At 47.6% G+C, this 18,552-nt stretch overlaps 1 protein-coding gene and 1 long non-coding RNA gene across 2 annotated transcripts; one reads left to right on the top strand and one right to left on the bottom strand.

Annotated features, from left to right (window-relative positions):
- The first annotated feature begins 1,980 nt into the window (after window positions 1–1,980).
- On the top strand, window positions 1,981–5,462 carry LOC309876559 (antimicrobial peptide THP2-like). Its single transcript, XM_082757008.1, has 4 exons — window positions 1,981–2,030; window positions 3,221–3,299; window positions 4,118–4,238; window positions 4,939–5,462. The coding sequence occupies exons 2-4, from the start codon at window positions 3,242–3,244 to the stop codon at window positions 4,952–4,954; spliced, it is 195 nt and encodes a 64-aa protein (XP_082613134.1). The 5' UTR covers window positions 1,981–2,030; window positions 3,221–3,241; the 3' UTR covers window positions 4,955–5,462.
- Window positions 5,463–16,174: 10,712 nt separating this feature from the next.
- LOC309876568 lies at window positions 16,175–17,815 on the bottom strand. Its single transcript, XR_014317201.1, has 4 exons — window positions 17,776–17,815; window positions 17,516–17,606; window positions 16,826–16,934; window positions 16,175–16,302 (listed from the first exon to the last, which is right to left on the bottom strand). It is a non-coding gene; the product is annotated as an uncharacterized lncRNA (long non-coding RNA).
- Between the last annotated feature and the right edge of the window lie 737 nt (window positions 17,816–18,552).

Genomic DNA, 18,552 nt, shown 5'->3' with positions numbered 1-18,552 from the left:
CCATTTTCTTTCCCTCCATTTTCTTGCTTTATGGTCAGAAGCTCATAGACACACCGGGAATTGAACTATCGTTTTTTTATGCTGAAAAACAAAACAAAACAAAACAAAACAAAACAAAAAAAAACAGTTCATTTTCAAAAATATGTAGAAAATAAAAAGCTACCTCATTCATATCAGGATATGAATTTCAGGGAAATCATTTGTAGGCATATTTTCATGTGTATCTCTATGCACATATGTGTATTTATGTACACTTAAAAAATAGATATCAAAGTATTGAAAAAATGACCATATTCATAACTAAACTGAGGACTCAATAATAAGTTAAATATTTCAGTTTTGAGAATAAAGGATCTATCATCCATAGTGCCATTTGCAGATGGATTTTGGTCTATTAGATATACCTGTCATTCAAAATAGCAAATGTATCATAACCTATTATGATATAATGCAGGTGTCATATTAAAATGATACATAAACAATGTTTTGTTGACTGAATGGAGGTGCAAATTGAAATATGATATGAAAAAATATTTAGTATTGGTGTCTTTAGATAGCTGCTGGGTACGCCAAAGTCAACAAGTGACTTGGTGTGGTGGAAGATTAGTAAATAGGAAACGATCCACACACCTTAGAAATGGCTGATGCTCCTCAAGTCTGTTGTATGGATTGACAGATTGAGTTTGGATTGGATTTTGCTTTTGAATAGAACAATAAATGAAAGTAAATTTGAATGGGTGCTTGGAGGCCCAGCTGCACTTTCAGAACAGGGCCAATTTCAAAGATTGATAGGATTACTTATGGCCTTGCCTAATTGAGTTTGAATATCCACAGGTAACACGATACTATAAATTTGCTGGGACCGCATTCAAGTATTTGACAATCCTCATTTTGACAGGTTTTTAACTTTACATCTAACTGGAATTTCCCCAGATACAATTTGTGTCTGTTACCTCTCCTCACTGTGAACCTCAGATAAGAGTGTGGCTCCATCTTCTCCATAGCTACCATTAGGTAGTTATGAAAAAAATTAGATTCCCCTTTAACTTTTTCTCCAAGCTGAACACAGATGGGTCCCTCAGCCTCTCCTCATAGTGCTGATCCCCCAGTACAAATTTTCCAGGTTTAAAAGAGAAAGAAATATTGGATGCAACCTGGTGGTGGTGTAGCCCACACTAGGCACTGCAGTACCTTTAGAGTACCTTTGGAGTACCTTTAAAGTAAAACATCTTGTTCACTTTCCTCCTAGGGAATATAATTTGCTTGCATGAAAACCACTGTGCAACCTGACCCAGTATAATATCACAGAGGACCATCAGGGTATTACTTCAAAACTATACTAATGCAAATGAAAACTTCACTGTGGCTGCTTCTCTAGGAATGTCAGTGTTCACCTGTGAATAAACAAGCAAGACAGATGTTAGGAACTTAAAAATATATATATATAAATGAAGATGTGGAAACAAAGGAATAAACACAATTAAGCACTATACAAATCCAAGATATATTTTGGTTATTGTATGTGATTGTAGCTAGACTATTCCCAAAGGCTCTATGTTCTTATATTCTGTATTTGTGGAACAGAAAATAAACTAACGGGGAGAGCACACAGATGCTCTGTATTGCAGTGCCTTCTGTTGCTCCCAACCAGGAATGGTTCGACATATGTCCCAAGATGTTTGACACATACCACTGTGGTTTAACGCATCTTACACAAACCGGAGTGTCACAAGAAGTGTTGCATGCAGAACCTGGGATTTTCCAGGAGCAAATCGTCAGCAGGCTCAGATGCAAACCCTGCTTTTTGACTGGGAAGCGAGAAGCAACTCGTTTCTGGTTGGATTAGAAGTCACCAAAAAGATGAGTCCCATTTTGATTGGCTCGATGTACACTTGGTGGAAAGAAGAAGCAATCGTCACTACCTATAGCAGATATGTTATAAAAGAGGCTTTCATCCCCCAACTAAAGCCCCGTGGAGGGAAGGGACCAAGAAGAGCTTTTGTTTGGCCTTTGGGGTCATCTAGTACCTGGTAAGTTCTCAGTTCTTTTCAGTCTTTCTTTTAATATCTTCTGTTGTTATGTGTTTTTTTTTTGCTTTGTTGTTGTGTTTGTTTTTGGTTTTGTTTGTTTGTTTGTTCATTTTTACAAACAAAACTCTGCTTTATTAACCTAAATTTATTAACCTAAATTTTTAAGTTACTAAAAATGTTAATCTACACAGTTACACAGGTTGAGTAAGCAGTTCAAATGTGAGCTAATATCTACTAGGCTTTAATAAAGATACTCTGCTTATTAACTTCTAGGAAAAAATGGGTCTAGGTCAAGTTGTTTTAAAGAGTTCTGTGGGCCAGAGAAGTTGCTGACCGCTTAGGCATAAACCAGAATATATTCAGTATCTATTTTAAGAACTTTATTTCATTTTCAGAATTAAGTTAACTTTATTTATTTCTCCTGATATTTTCAAATATTCAGAATTTGGAGTGGACTTCTGATACTAATTGCAAATCCCCTGTGGGCTACTCTCTGCCATTCTGTTTGCAGAAATACAATATTCCATCACAACCTCATTTCCCTGCCTTGCTTAAGAGAAAATAATTTGTGCTGGATCAGAATGCCAAGATATATGATTAAATACCTCCTTCCTATCCAGAAGCCCCTTCTAGGCTAACTTATCCCATTTTACAAATATTGGTTACATTAATCATTGACTGTTTTAATGAAATCTTTGCATGTTTGTTTTTTTAAAGTTTCAGTCATTCTAGAATAAAACTGGTGATTTTGAGCAAATAGCTTTTAGCTGCTATTTCTTGATAAGTTTTAAAGTTGCAAAATGAATGTTTCTTCTTGTAATTTTTAAGCTTGTCTGTAGGATCACCTCTTTCTGCTCAGCGTTGTTTATTTATTAGATAAAACATTTAACCAAACCTAAGGTCACGTCTGCATTTTGGCTAAGGACTATTTGCAAAATTTGAGAGGAAATCTGAATTATAATAATTAAATAATCACATATCCCAAAAGCATGTTGCCCCACACATCTTTCCTTTTCCCAGAAATGCTCACACAGGAGACTTGAGGCCACATAGATATTACTGGGTATGTTTGAAAGTTTGAAGAAAAAGTAATATAAGTGCCATTTTGATTAATACAATGTTTGTGCAGTTCAGAGGACAGTAGGTTTGAGGGCTGTCTGTCACACCTTTCTCGGTCCTCTTCCTTATAGTGGCTCAGCAGATCTGCAGCCATGAGGATCCTTTACCTGCTCTTCTCTCTCCTTTTCCTGGTGCTCCAGGTTTCTCCAGGTAAGATGAAAAAGGAAAAAAAAGGATGCTAGGAAGGGATTTTTGTGCACCTGAAGCAAGCTCCCTGGTGCATTTTAAGCACTATTAGTTAAAATTACTAGAAACCCAACAGGAGTTAATCAAATACTCAGCTTCGTGCCTGTGCTGTCCACATCCCCTCTGAAAACTCTTTCCAGGTTTGAGAAATGATGATTGCTGACAAAAACAACAATAACAATTCCTTCTTGCTGGTGTCTTCCTAAAATGTTTGTGCTAAATGTTCTGGAGTTAGACACTTGATATTCTGTGCTGGCCATGGTTTTTGAACAACAAAGTGGTGCATATGTGGGCAAAAATGAAGACTGGCCATCTATTTTTGGATAGGAATCGGTAGTGAAGCCTCTGAGGCATGTCTCTGTTCCCTAAGGCAAAGGACAAGGAGCCAGGAGGTCTGTGTCTTTCCCAGCCTGTGCTTTAATGCTGGAATATCTGCCTCCATGACCAAGATACAGGGCTGGGACTGTGGGAGACCTACCCCTGAGTGTTCAGCAATGCCACATAGGCATTTGTCAGTATGACCTCCTTCCTTAAAATGCTGTCACTGGAATGCAGAAGAGTCCATGTAAAAATGGACACATGGAAGGACATGGGGAAGGATTTGTAAATCTGCTTTGAGAGCTCTTACCTGTCCTTTCCACACAGCCAAATCTGGGCATCTGTCCTTAAGGGCAGTTATTGGTGAAAGCAGCTCAAAGAATGGGAAGTCCTGCTGGCACCAAGACTGCATTCGCCCTGCCCTGCAGAATTGGAGGGAAGTAACTTTGTTCTTGTTGTTGCAGGATTGTCTTTGCCCCAGCGGGACATGTTTCTGTGTAGGAAAGGCTCCTGCCACTTCGGAAGATGTCCCTTCCACCTGACCAGAGTTGGAAGCTGCTTTGGGTTCCGCTCCTGCTGCAAATCGTGAGTTTGACGTCCAGTGAGGTTCATCCAAAGCAGACAAACATGTTGCCCATGTCTTTAAACCCAAAGTGCCATTGAATGTTCAGTTTGGACATAAGAAAAAAAATAATATGTCATGAGGACCGTCTGGTCTTGAAGTAGGTTTCTAACAGAGCTCTGTGGTGCTCTTTCTCCTGAGATGTGCTCCATGATGTGCCTCAGCAAGAAGGGCAAAGTATAGTCAGAGATGTCAACCACGTGCTGCCCCAGCTTGCTTTGACCCCTTTATAGCTCCTATGATGGAGCAAAATATCAGGGTTTAATATTTTCAGAGCTGGGTTGTTGTGGTGCTTGGGGAACAAATAGGAATTCAGTTTTACTGCAGGGTGAACAGAGATCTGAGTGTTATCAGATGTGTGCAGAAAAAAATGCAACTATGTCATAAAAAGAAAATCTCAGACAAAAGATATATTCTTTTTTCACTCGGGAATGAACGCGTTCACCCCAATATCAAGGGACAGCAATTTAATTCCCTGCTTTTCCTGGAGCAATAGGAAAGCACCGCTCCCACTCACAGGTGTGAGAGCACAAGGCTGCCCCAGCCTGACTTGCACCTGGCATTAGGTATTTGGGAATGTATATACCCAGGAGGAAAATATGCACGGACTGCGATTAAGTAAGGAAGGAATGCAAATACATTTTTTTTTCTCTCTTTGTGCAGGCCATGGGATGTATAGAAACTTTGTGGACTGTTCATTCAAGAGCTATGAAAATTTCTTCCAGGAACTTTCTCTGAATCCCCTTCCTGCTACAACCAGTGGATCCTGCTACAACAAAGTCTCGAGCACTTCTTGTTTTTAATGCAAAAAGCTTTATGATATAGAGCAAATCCAAAGGTATTCTGCATTGCCTTGCCTCCTTTTGAATAAATTGCCATTGCGTAGCATTCACATTGCTGAAAAGTGGGTGTCTGTTGCATGCGCTGAGGGTGACAACTGTACCTGGTTTTTGATACACAAACCCCAAAGGTTAGCAATTTACAGTATGCCAACTGCTCCTTATTTTTTTTATTATTATTTTTTGTATTTTTTTCTGAGGAATGTAGCTGTCAAGGGCCAGACGGACAGACTGAATTCTTTAGGCTTAAGTAGAGAGAGAAACTGGCTGGAAGAACTCAGCTTCCCTTTGTGGGAAGGTACTCAGAAGCCAAAATTCTTCAAAACAAACAAAATAAAGCAAAACAAAACCAACAAAAACATGCAGAAACCCTTTCTTTTCTTTTGGGAAAGAGGAATAGAAATAACTAAAAAAAAAACAACAAGAGACATCCATCATGTATTAAAACGTCAGCACATGGGACTCAGTGCTGTGGCTGCTGGAAGCTGCCTGTGAGCATCCCTAGAAAGATGTAGGGCTATTTTTTTATTTTTTATTTAATAATACAACAGGTTCAGACACTTCTTTGCTCTCCAGAAGTTGTTTGTCTTGCATTTTCACAGCAAAAGGTGTAAGTTTTGCCTTTTATTTTTCACCTGTCCCTCTGAGAAGATGCATAAAAGCCAATAGCTGGAAAGTTATAGCTTTTTCCTGTCTCTCTTCATTATTTCCTCTGCCACCCCATGACACACTGCCTCCAGTTCTCAGTTGGGATACACACATTTCTGACACGCTGCTTGGGAGATGATTTTGTTTGTGTGCCAAAATCACAGCACTTATATGTCCCATGAGTTTCTTTGCACTTCTTAGGTGGGAACAATCATATCCTCAGGCGTCCCATCCGACTTCTAATCCTCTGTGGTATAATTTCTTATGTAGTGATATAAAAACTCATATCCTGTTTGGATTTTTTCCCCATCATTTCTGTATTGTAGCCAAAGGCTGGGGCTGTCATGCCAAATTCGGGTAGCATGGTGACTAGGGCAACTCTTAAATAGGACAAGGATTCCTTTCTCCTTTTTCCCCATTGGCCTTGTGACACATGCTAGGAAGCAAGTATGGGAAGTGAAAAGAAGCAACACCCCTCAAAAAATATCATAAAATATCATAAAATAAAATAAAATATCATAAAATAAAATAAAATAAAATAAAATAAAATAAAATAAAATAAAATAAAATAAAATATTCCACGAGAGCAGAGCAGAGGGGGAGAATCCCCTCCGTCGCCCTGCTGGCCACACTGCTGCAGCCCAGGGGTGGGTGGTGTGGTGTGCTGTGAGCACACGGTGCCAGCTCATGACATAATTAAGAGAAAAGAGTAAAATATAGCAGCCCTGGGGTTGAAAGCAAGCCCAGCACTCTGAATTAACATAGCGAAAAGATGCCGGAACAGAGAGAAAGCCATGAAACTGTGTCTAAAAGTATCAGGGTGATTTCAGGATAACTCATAAGTTTTGCTGGGAAATGCAAGAGTGGAAAAGAATTATCTAACTAAAAACAAACAAACAAAAAACGGTTTTTACTATTTAACCAGCAGATAAGCAGAATAATGCTTATTTAAATGCTTACATTCCCTCGAGCAGCACCACTCCACAAGGTAACCTTCTGTGGTTAGGTCTGTGGACGAAGCACACACCATGAACATGAAGGACAAGAATTGTGGTTATTTCACAACACAGGAGAAGTTGGTGGGCAGCCAGGCACTAGCTGTCAAGGTTTCCCTTAAGTTCAATTCAAGCAGAAACTTCTTTTTGGTGACTTTTCAAGCCTCAACCTCCACCTTGACACAAGTCTGCTTTTTGAGTGTGGTAGGAATGCAGACATATCATTAAGAACAACATATAGATGCAGTTGTTTCCCGTCCTGACGAGACCGAAAGTCCCTCCTAGGGAAAGTCCCAAACCCTAGTGCCCCCAAGTGCAGGATTGCCATCTCAGGAAAAATGCAGGTAATGATCTCAACCCTTTATGAGGTTCAGCTGTCTGTTTTCAAAGCCAGGATTCACATGGAGCTGCTACCTGGCATTGAATCACACTGCTGCATGAGAAGCAGCTGTGATAAGCAGGACCGTCTCAAACACCACTGGAGAAATTCTTTTAAGCTTGAGCCCTTTGCTTCGTCCCTTGCTTGACAGGAGATTTACATTAAGGGTGAGGAGGAAATCCTTCACTCAGGGGGTGGTGAGGCACTGGCACAGGTTGCCCAGAGAGGTTGTGGATGCCCCATCCCTGGAGGTGTTTGAGGCCAGGTTAGGTGAGGCTGTGAGCAACCTGATTGAGTGTGTGGTGTCCCTGTCTATGGCAGGGGGTTGGATCTGGCTGATCTTTAAGGTCCCTTTCAACCCCAGCCATTCTAAGATTCTATGATTGTATGATATTCCCTCCAAGAACAATAAAGGACACCTTGTGGGCTGCCTGGAGGATCAGACCTCTCCGGAAGGGATGTGGGGTTGAGAGAAGGATGGGTTGAGAGAAGCATGGGGACACCCGTGCCCAGCAGCACCAGCACAGGGCTCCCGCTCACCTTCCCCTTCCTCACTCGCAGCAAACAGCCTGGCCCCACAGGGACTGCCAGCCCCGGCGTCCCCACGGCGCTGGTGGGGAACAGCAGCCCTGGGCACCCTCTGGCACAAGGACACGCTCACGCTTCCCACCAGCTGCAATGCCAAACTGCACGCCTTTATTCGAGCGCGGAAAAGCAGCCTCTGGCCAAACCACAGCAGGCCCATGGAACAGGATGTCAGGAGCTGTTTCCAGGAGCGAGAAGCGAGGGAGACATCCTGCTCACAGCATTCAGGGCATCAACCCCATATCCTGTACAGAGAAAGCAGAAAGCTTATCACCTCCTTGAAACTTTTCCCTTTTGTCTCTCTCCCACTCTCTCCCACCTTCTCTCCAAGGACAAACAAGTCTTGAGACTCAGGAGTCAAATGCCCAGAGGCGAACTCATGGCCTTACTGCTGATGGCTTCGAACTGTGCCCTCCTTAGTGCTGGTAGCCCTGACTCTGAGTCTTTGCAGAAGCATCAAGAACTGGACCGTGTCCTTCACCATCCCCAAGGGGCAACCTTAACCCTTTACCAGCATGGAAGAGTCCTCTGCAAAGGCTGGGCAAGCCTTGTGGGGCTGAGCAGAATGGGGAGGTGCTGGCTAAGCTTAGGGTCCTTCAGCCTCACACAGACTGCAGGGATGGGAAGGGGAGAGGACATCAGGAGCTGTTTCCAGGAGTGAGAAGCAAGGGGGACATCCTGCTTTGAAAGTCCAGCTGTTCAACCGAACAGTCTGCAGAAAGAAAACACACTTTGAAGTCATCTGCTTTTTTGTTTCCCGTCTTTTTTTTTTAATCTCCCAGTGCGTATCACTTCTGGATAACAATGACAATGACGTTTCAAGACTAATCCCAATGGAGATAATCAGTTTGTATGGCAGATGGCTCGTTTGCAACCTTGTTTACAAGGATTTGCAGAGACATCAGGTCCTGTGCATCATGCTACCAATTGGACAGCCTTCATTCTTTTCTTTCATTTCTTTCTGAAAGCCCCCAAGTCAGGCAGCCCCATGGAGCTGAGGGGAATGGGGAAGGTGCTGTCTGACCTATGGTTCCTCCTGCTCCTCACAGGGCACCTTCTCCTTTCCTAGATCCTTCCACCTCCCCTGGCTTCTGCCCTGGAGTGTGTATAGCACAAAGCCAGTAGCGAGGCTTGGGGCTTAAACACAACAGCAGCTATTTCTGCTATCACAGTTGCAGCCCAACTTCATCTCCAATCCCAAAGCTTACTTTTTGCAGCAAAAGAAAAATCTTGAACATTTTCCTGAGATAATAAAGGGGAAAGAGCACTTCAGAAATCCACAGAAGCCCTTTTCTCGATGACATTGCTCCTTGTTTCGTGGAGCCAAGGAGGATCCTGCACAGAGCAAAAGTTAAAGAAAATGAGCATGAGATACCTATAAAAATTGTGTGTGGCTCTAGAGGGGCTGATACTGCCCATGGATCTCAGCCAACCATGTGCACAAAGCACCAAACCCCAAATCCCAGCCATTCATCAGAACCATCCCCTCCTAATCTTTACCCATCTCTGGCAAATCACTTCCCAAGGACACAGAGAACCCCATTCATGCGAGTTCACACCTCACCCCAACTGCCCTCTTCTCACCTGCAGCACCTTGGACCAAGAGGAGGATTAAAGGTCAGAGCAGGTACAGGATCCGCATGGTTTGTGCCTGTCCCAGGTCTTCACAGAGCTGCAGAGGGGAGACACCAAGGCAACTAAGAAAGGGCATGGAGAAGGGGGCTTGGAATTAGAAGATCTTTAAGGTCCCTTCCAACCCATTCTGTGATTCTACGATTCCTCACAGTTCTTCCTGGTGTCTTCCCCAAAACACAGACTAGAAGACTTATGTTTAATTGATGATATTTTATTCAAAACAGCATCTACTGAAACTCAGATTATAAGGAAAGAAAAATTACTTTTAATATCTATAGTCCCTCAGGACTTTCACAGGGCATGTTTGTCTCCTGAGCAGAATTAAACAATTTTCCTGCAGTACAGAATCAAAGTGTGACATGAAATACACTTTCTAGCACAGTCAGCAGGTCAGAAGTACCACTAGTGCATTTCTTCTCTCACTTCTGTCTCTTCTTAAACAAATGCCAAAGCAAAGATGGTTTGCACATCAGGAGATGCTTGTGTCAATTGTCAATGCAATTCCTGTAGTTGGGTCAATAAAAAATCCAGGCTCTGGAACTCAGAGAAAAGTTTGCACCTGGAGATGCCACGCTATATGAAGGGCTAGTTGGTGCTATACACCTCAAGCAGTCCAAAGCTGGCCACTGAAACCACCCTGCCCTATCACCTCTGCTTCCCCAGGCTCAGGAAGATCATCCCAGCTCAGTTAGGGACTGCAAAACTTCAACTCATGTTCATTCCCAGGTTTCTCAGCAATAAGAAGACTCCCCAGCCTCATATTTACTGCTATTGCTCTCTGCAGCCGAGCCCCAGGGAGGAGCAAGAAGGCAGGAAATTCTTGATGACCGACACAGTAACACCATTCAATCTTTTGAGCTGACTGAAGCCTGAAAGGATGGAAAATATATTTTGCTACCTGAACTTTTTCCAGTAAAGTCCCTGCTCCAGAACAGAAGGTGTTGGGTGTCTCCTCCAGCATCAAGGCACCTTACCAGTCTCCCTTTCAGTTAGGAAACCCCAGCTCCAGCTTCCACATGCTCTGGGCTCCAATACTCATATGACTGTTTATTTTCCTTCCCAGCCTCCACCAGTTCTCATTTATATTCACAGATTCTTCCAACAGTTTGCAATTTAGATGCTTCCAGGAAGATGGATTTGCACAGAGAGGCTGAATGGCATCTTTCCTGAAAGAGGCCCTGGAATTACTTACCTGATGATGGGTTTGGTTCACCAGGAATTACATGCATCCAAGGAGTACTGCTTTGTCCCAGACCCCCTGGTTTTATACCAGATGGGAGTTGGGCTTTTTTCTGCTGCTGCCTCTGTCCTTGGCCAATCAGCCAGTTAAACCGTGGGCATGGTGGGATCGTTCCTCATCCCTCCCTACTGCTAAGGTGCCTGCTGGGGGCAATCAACATTGCAACAGCAATCTTCACCGTTATCCTCATGCAACACCTCTTGTGACACTCCGGTGCACAGCAGACACATGGGCTGTAGTGGTTTGTTGATTTTTTTTCAGGATGTACAAAGCAATTGGTTGGTGCAGACAGCAAGCAGCAGTCTGATCCCAGAAGAAAAAAATCCTTCTTTGCCTCCTTCCATCTGCTTAAACACATCAGCTTGTATGTGATGTGCAAGAACATGCAGACTATTGAAAATCCTCTCACCTGCAGGCATTGCAAGAACACTTTCATCTGTGACAAGATGTCTGTGCACCTGACGTGCCAAACTTTCTGTCTAGTTACTATTCAAATAGAGAGTTACACCAGGATATGTGATAAGGTCAGTAAACTGATCAACCCCATCCATCTGCATCTGTTCCTAGCCCATTCCTGGTGAATAAACCACTGATATAGCCATGGCTTCTGCAGCCACACCATGGGACAAGTGGCAGTCCTTGCACGGAAGGAGGGAGCTGTGCTGCATGTTCAACTCAGTGATTGCCTCTCAAGGTGTTTGGAAGAGCTTTTCTGGTCTCCTGAGTCCAAGGGTATACCTGTTGGGAGTTTTGGTGGGAGAGGTTGGTCTCTGGGTCTTTTCTCTTTGCACACCACAGAGATGCCAAGTCATAGAGGCAGAATAACTGTAAGGGTGTACAGAGGGGAGTGTCAGTTCCTCCATGGGTAATCATCGAGGCCTTTTCCAATGCAACAAGGGATAATAAGAAAGGGAGGCAGTTGGTTACAGTTGCGGTTGAGGTTGGGAGAAACCTCTGGAGGTTCCTTTCTGCTACAGCAGCCCTCCCCCTAAACAGGGTGCCCAGCCCCACAGCTCTGGGCTCCGGGAGCTCTCCCAGGAGCAGCCCCTGGCCCCTTATGGGACAGCCTGTGCCAGGGCTCCGGCACCCCTGGGCCCAGCAGTGCTGCCTGAGGGGCAGGGGGAGCCACCGGGGCGCCAGGCTGGGCCCGGGGCCTCTGGGCCTGGCCGTGGGCACCGCTGAGCAGAGCCCGGCTCCGGCCTCTCCGCACCTCCCTGCGGGTACTGACGGCCATGGGGGAGCTCCCCCGGAGCCTCCTCTGCTCCAGGCCCAGCAGCCCCAGCTCTCGCAGCCTCTCCTCACAGCACGGGGCCTCTGGGCATGGCAGCAACTTGGTGGTCGTCCATTGAACATGCTTTGTTATTCCTAGGTCTCTCTGGTGCTGAGAATGTGGGAACATTCATTCCAGCGGAGTTATCTGATGGAGGACTTCTAAGCTGAGGGGCAATCACCAGAAACAACCCTCCCAGCCACACTAATTGGTGGGCTAATGAGCTACAGGCACCACTTCCAGAAAGGCTGAACCTTATTGCTGATAAGGTGTGAGCCAAGGGTCCCTGGGCAAGGGAGAGTGTAGAATCACAGAATCATTAAGGTTGGAAGAGACCTCCAAGATCATCTGCTCCAAAGGGCTTGGTGCTGGGGCCGGTCCTCTTAAATATTTTCATCGATGATCTGGACGAGGGCATCGAGTGCACCCTCAGTAAGTTCGCAGATGACACCAAGCTATGTGCGTGTGTCGATCTGCTTGAGGGTAGGAAGGCTCTGCAGAAGGATCTGGATAGGCTGCACCGATGGGCTGAGGTCAACTGCATGAAGTTCAACAAGGCCAAGTGCCGGGTCCTCCACCTGGGGTGCAATAACCCCAAGCAGAGCTACAGGCTGGGAGATGAGTGGTTGGAGAGCTGCCAGGCAGAGAAGGACCTGGGAGTGATGGTTGATAGTCGGCTGAATATGAGCCAGCAGTGTGCTCAGGTGGCCAAGAAGGCCAACAGCATCCTGGCTTGCATAAGAAACAGTGTGACCAGCAGGGCTAGGGAGGTGATCATCCTCCTGTACTCGGCTCTGGTGAGGCCGCACCTCGAGTACTGTGTTCAGTTTTGGGACCCTCGCTACAAGAAGGACATCGAGGTGCTTGAGCAGGACCAGAGAAGGGCGACGAAGCTGGTGAGGGGCCTGGAGAACAAGTCCTACGAGGAGCGGCTGAGGGAGCTGGGCTTGTTCAGCCTGGAGAAAAGGAGGCTCAGGGGCGACCTTATCGCTCTCTACAGATACCTTAAAGGAGGCTGTAGCGAGGTGGGGGTTGGACTGTTCTCCCATGTGCCTGGTGACAGGACGAGGGGAAATGGTGCTTAAGTTGCACCAGGGGAGTTTTAGGTTAGATGTTAGGAAGAACTTCTTTACTGAAAGGGTTGTTAGACATTGGAACAGGCTGCCCAGGGAAGTGGTGGAGTCACCATCCCTGGAAGTCTTTAAAAGACGTTTAGATGTAGAGCTTAGGGATATGGTTTAGTGGGGACTGTTAGTGTTAGGTCAGAGGTTGGACTCGAAGATCTTGAGGTCTCTTCCAACCTAGAAATTCTGTGATTCTGTGATTCTGTGATTCTGTGATTCTGTGAAATGTCCCCCTACCACCAATGTCACCACTAACCCATTTCCCCAAGCACCACGTCCAACCTCTCCTTGAACACCCCCAGGGACAGTGACTCCACCACCTCCCTGGGCAACCTGTCCCAACGCCTGACTGCTCTTTCTCAGCAGAAATGTCTCCTCATTTCCAACCTGAACCTCCCCTGGCACAACTTGAGGCCATTCCCTCTGGTCCTGTCACTGGTTACCTGTGAGAAGAGGCCGACCCCCAGCTCCCCACCCCTTCCTTTCAGGCAGTTGCAGAGAGCAATAAGGTCTGCCCTGAGCCTCCTCTTCTCCAGCCCAAACACCCCCAGTGCCCTGATCTGCTCCTCACAGGACTTGTGCTCCAGGCCCTTCCCCAGCTCCATAGCCCTGCTATGGACATGCTCCAGGGCCTCAAAAGTTCCAGGACCTCCAGTGCAGAAACCACAGAGCTCTGCAAAGCCATGGGGTGTGCAAGGGAAGGGGGAGCAGGAGGAACAAAGGGAGGATATGGAGAAAAGGGTATACATGTAAAAGGGCCGGTTATGTGTAAAATGGGTCCGGTCAATGCGCTTGTCTGGCCTAACCCTGCTCCTGATAACCACACTCTGTCCAATCTTATATTTCCTCATTAAATCTTTTATTAACTGTCTGCTTATTTGCACTGCCTCTCCCATGTGTGTGTGTGTGCTGAAGGACTGCGTGAGGAGCTACGTCTGTGTAGTGGGTTTACGTGGCAAGGTTTTGGTAGCAGGGAGCCATAGGGGTGGTTTCTGTGAGAAAGATCTAGAAGCTGCCCCATGTTTGGGAAGGGCCCCATTGTTTTCCAGATCCGAGCCAATAAGCGATGTTGTTTTGCGCCTCTGTGAGAGCATATTTAAGACAGGGAAAAAACGCTGCGCCACACAGCAGCCGGGAGAGTCAAGGGAGTGAGAGAACAGCCTTGCACCAAGGTCAGTGTAGAAGGAGGGGGAGAGGTGCTCCAGGCGCCGGAGCAGAAGTCCCCTGCGGCCTGTGGTGAGGACCATGGTGAAGCAGGATGTCCCCCTGCAGCCCATGGAGTACCACGGTGGAGCAGGGTTCCACGCTGCAGCCCGTGGAGGAGACCACGGTGGAGCAGGTGGCCCTGCACCGACGGAGGCTGCCGCCTGTGGAAGACCCCTGCCGGAGCAGATTCCGGGCCGGACCTGTAGCCCGTGGAGAGGAGCCCACGCAGGAGCAGGTGATCTGGCAGGAGCTGCTGCCCGTAGGGGAGCCAGGTTGGAGCAGTTTTCTCCTGAGGGATGGACCCCGTGGTACGGACCCATATCTGGAGCAGTTCTGGAAGAGCTGCTGCCTGTGGGAAGCCCATGCCGGATCAGTTCATCAAGGACTGCATCCCGTGGGTGGGACCCCACAGTACAGGGGACGAGAGTGACCGAGAAGGAGCGGCAGAGAAGAAGTGCTGTAGACTGACCATAACCCCCATTCCCCGTTCCCCTGCGCCGCTCGGGGGGAGGAGGTGGAAGAGGGTGGATGGGGGGGGGAAGGTGCTTTTGTTTTTTTTTTCCTTTGTTTTCTCACTTCTCTCACTTGTTAGTTGTAGGCAATAAATCTTACTATCTCCTTATGCCGAGTCTGTTTTGCCCGTTACAATAATTATTGCGTGATTTTCTCGTCCTTATCTCAATCCTTGAGCCCTTTTCACATATTTTCTCCCCATTCCTCTTTGAGGAGGGGGAGTGAGAGAGCGGCTGTGGTGGAGCTCGGCTGCCCACTCGAGCGGAACCACGACAGTCTGAGACCTAGAGGGTGTGCATAAGTGAACTTAGAGCTGGCTGCTGGAGTCAGGCTGCTCGTGCAGGCCCTGAGGTTACTTTGGTGCCAGCTGCTAGAGCCAGCAGGGTCCTGGCATAAGCGGGTGAGTAGATTACCCGTGAAGCAGATTAGGGGTCTAGGCAGGTTCTGGATGGGCAGAGGGGCCATGTCCATCAGAAGACCCAGAAGACACAGTTTTGCTAGGACAGCTTCCTAAATAGTAGATTAAGTTCCTTTTTGTGGTATGGCAGCAGTTTGGTGCCAGTTTCCAAAGACAAAGGACGCAGTGTGTGTGTCCAAAGATGTGTCCAGCAAACCACAGCAGCCTCTTTCACAAGGTGGGATGACACAAGCCCCAGGGCTGAAGGCCTGGGAATCCTCCTCAAAGCTGTCAGAGGAGGAAAGCGATTCCTTGTCCTCTCTGGCAGGGGGAGAAAAAAGTACTCCTTGGCCAGACATCCTGAGGTGCTAGCAGCCTCTCCCGCAGGCTGCTGTGGGATGGTGGTGAGTATCTCCCAGCCAGGTGCCATGAACATTGCCCCCAGATTCCCATTGGAAAATTTCCCTTGGCTATTGAAGAAAGGGGAGGACAGGCAGCCCCAGGGCATGGGAACACCCAGGCCACTGAAAGGGGGGTGGAAGCCTCCAAATCAGCACCAATAAGGTTGAGGGTGAATTTTCAGAGCTCACACATACATGGGCAAACACGAATGTGCAGTCAGATCCATCCTCTTGGAGCACAGTCCACATCCCCTTGGGCAGAGACAGCACCACCATAGCATACAAGATCACTTTAGCACCAAGCAGCAGGACTGTGAGTCCTTGGCACTCGTGGAAACATGGGTTGAGCACTCATCCAATGAAGAAACTACTGCCCACCACAGAAAGGGACTGAGGTGGAAGTACACTGCCCAATTCTGCTTGCAGCCAGTACTGTTGGTGCCCGTGGCTGCCTGGGACAAGGGACACCCATGTTCAGCAGTACCAGCACAGGGCTCCTGCTCACCTTCCCCTTCCTCACCCGCAGCAAACAGCCTGGACCCACAGGGACTGCCAGCCCTGGCGTCCTCACGGCGCTGGTGGGGAACAGCAGCCCTGGGCACCCTCTGGCACAAGGACACGCTCACGCTTCCCACCAGCTGCAATGCCAAACTGCACGCCTTTATTTGAGCAGGGAAAAGCAGCCTCTGGCCAAACCACAGCAGGCCCATGGAACAGGACGTCAGGAGCTGTTTCCAGGAGCAAGAAGTGAGGGAGACATCCTGCTCACAGCATTCAGGGCATCAACCCCATGTCCTGTACAGAGAAAGCAGAAGGATGGCACCAGCTTGAAACTTCTCCCTTTTGTCTCTCTCCCACTCTCTCTCACCTCCTCTCCAAGGACAAACGAGTCTTGAGACTCAGGAGTCAAATGCCCAGAGGCGAACTCATGGCCTTACTGCTGATGGCTTCAAACTGTGCCCTCCTTAGTGCTGGTAGCCCTGACTCTGAGTCTTTGCAGAAGCATGAGGAACAGGACTGTGTCCTTCACCATCTCCAAGGGGCAACCATAACCCTTTACCAGCATGGGAGAGTCCTCTGCAAAGGCTGGGCAAGCCTTGTGGGGCTGAGCAGAATGGGGCGGTGCTGGCTAAGCTTAGGGTCCTTCAGCCCCACACAGGGCTGCACCCACACATCCAAATCCACAATGCCCATCCTTTCTGGGCCTCTCCTGCGGAGCACATTCTGATGCTAATGGGTATGTGTGGAACAGGAAAAGTACCATAAGAATCATTTAAACAGACAAAGGAGGAATCCATTTCTACAGCCAGATCCTTACCTGCTGCAGCAAGGAACGATAAGTGAACATCTCCCATTACGTCTTTCAGGGAAGCGGCAGCCCCCTGGACGACAGACCCCACCTCTGATGCTGCAGAGGGCAGAATTCCCTGTTGCAATAGAAAGACGTGCACAGAGAAGCTATTGTAAAGGTAATTGCAACACAGAGCAGAGCACTGGCACACCTTGCCCCAAGTGGTTCTGGAGTCAACCTGCTTGAAAAACTTCAAAAGCCACTTGGAGAGACTCGACACAAGGAGGTTTTGGGAAATAAAGCTGAGACACCAGGCTTCAACAAGGGACCATTTTCTGTGCCAACCATTCCACCAAGCCAACATCCCCCTTTGGCTCTCTCCAAAGGCAAAAAGATCCCTTTGAAGGGCAGAGCCGTGCTAACCTCTGCCTTGTTGATGGGAGCTCTTCCAGAGACAAGCGCAGAGCAGCAGCTGGACACAGGCTTGGAGCCTGCATCCAAACCCCATCCTGACCACACAATAAGCCGGGCCTTTCTTCCTCAGCTCTTTCTGCACCCCACTTCCATGTCCTCTTGCAAAGACACTCAGAAAGCTTCCTTTCAAAAGTCCCTCCTAACCTTTGCATCACTCCAACAAGTGGCATTGCTTCCCTGGACACAGAGGACCACACTGCCACAGGTCAACACCTCAGCCCATCTCCCTCCTTCCCCTCTCACCTGCAGTGCCCTGGAGAAAGAGGAGGAAGAAGGGGAAGAGCAGGAACAGGATCTTCATGGCTGATGCCCGGAGCAGGTCTTCACAGGGCTGCTGCAGAGAAGACAAACCAAGGTGACAAGGACCTGGGGGAGAAGCCCAGGTGGTGCTGCAGCAGCCTGGGCACAACTCTGGGGAAACCAAATAGGAACTACATCCAGCTACAGGAAAAAGATGTTTTCTCACTGTTTTTCTTCAGAAGAGTTCTGAGGTGTGCACCTACCTGATGCAGGTCCTGGTGCTCAGGCACAATGAGAGCCAAGGGGAATCCCTCGTGTCCACGTGCCCATGCGGCCAGAGAGTGCTGCTTTGCCCTACACGTGAGGGTTTTATCCGCTGCTGGTGGGTGGGAGCTTGCCTTCCTCCTGCTGCTGCCTCTGCCCTTGGCCAATCAGCCAGTGACCCATGGGCATGGTGGGGTTGCTCCTCGTCCCTCCTGGCTGTTGGGGTGCCTGCTGGGGCTGTTGCAATCATCACCGTTATCCTCACGCAACACAGCTTGTGACACCCGGGGGCACAGCACAGAAGGCTTCCCTCAGGCGTCCTCACATATTGTTGGTGATATGACATGTTGGTGTCCTGTGGCAAGGGCTTGGAAGTGGGGGGATGCAGGGCTGGGCTCTGAGAGAAGAGCCCCTCAGCTGCCCCATGTCGGCCAAGAGCCAGCTCCAGCCGACTCCAAAAGGGACCTGCTGGTGGCCAGAGCTGAGGAAATGAGCGACACTGGTTGTGCCTCCGTCATAACAGGGAATCGTTGAATCATTTGGGTTGGAAAAGACCTCTGATATCATCAAGTGCAACCCAGAAATGAGCACTGCCAAATCCACCATTAAACCATAGAATGACAGAATCATTAAGGTTGGAAAAGCCCTCCAAGATCATCTGGTCCAACTATCCCCCTACCACCATCATCACCACTGAACCATGTCCCCAAGCAAAACATCAAACCTTTGCTTGAACACCCCCAGGGACAGTGACTCCACCACCTCCCTGGGCAACC

The sequence above is a fragment of the Aythya marila genome, assembly GCF_965140915.1.
Source record: "Aythya marila genome assembly, chromosome: 3".
NCBI lineage: Eukaryota > Metazoa > Chordata > Aves > Anseriformes > Anatidae > Aythya > Aythya marila.
The sequence above is the reverse complement of the archived record's forward strand: the minus strand, read 5'-3'. Positions and strand labels throughout refer to the sequence as shown.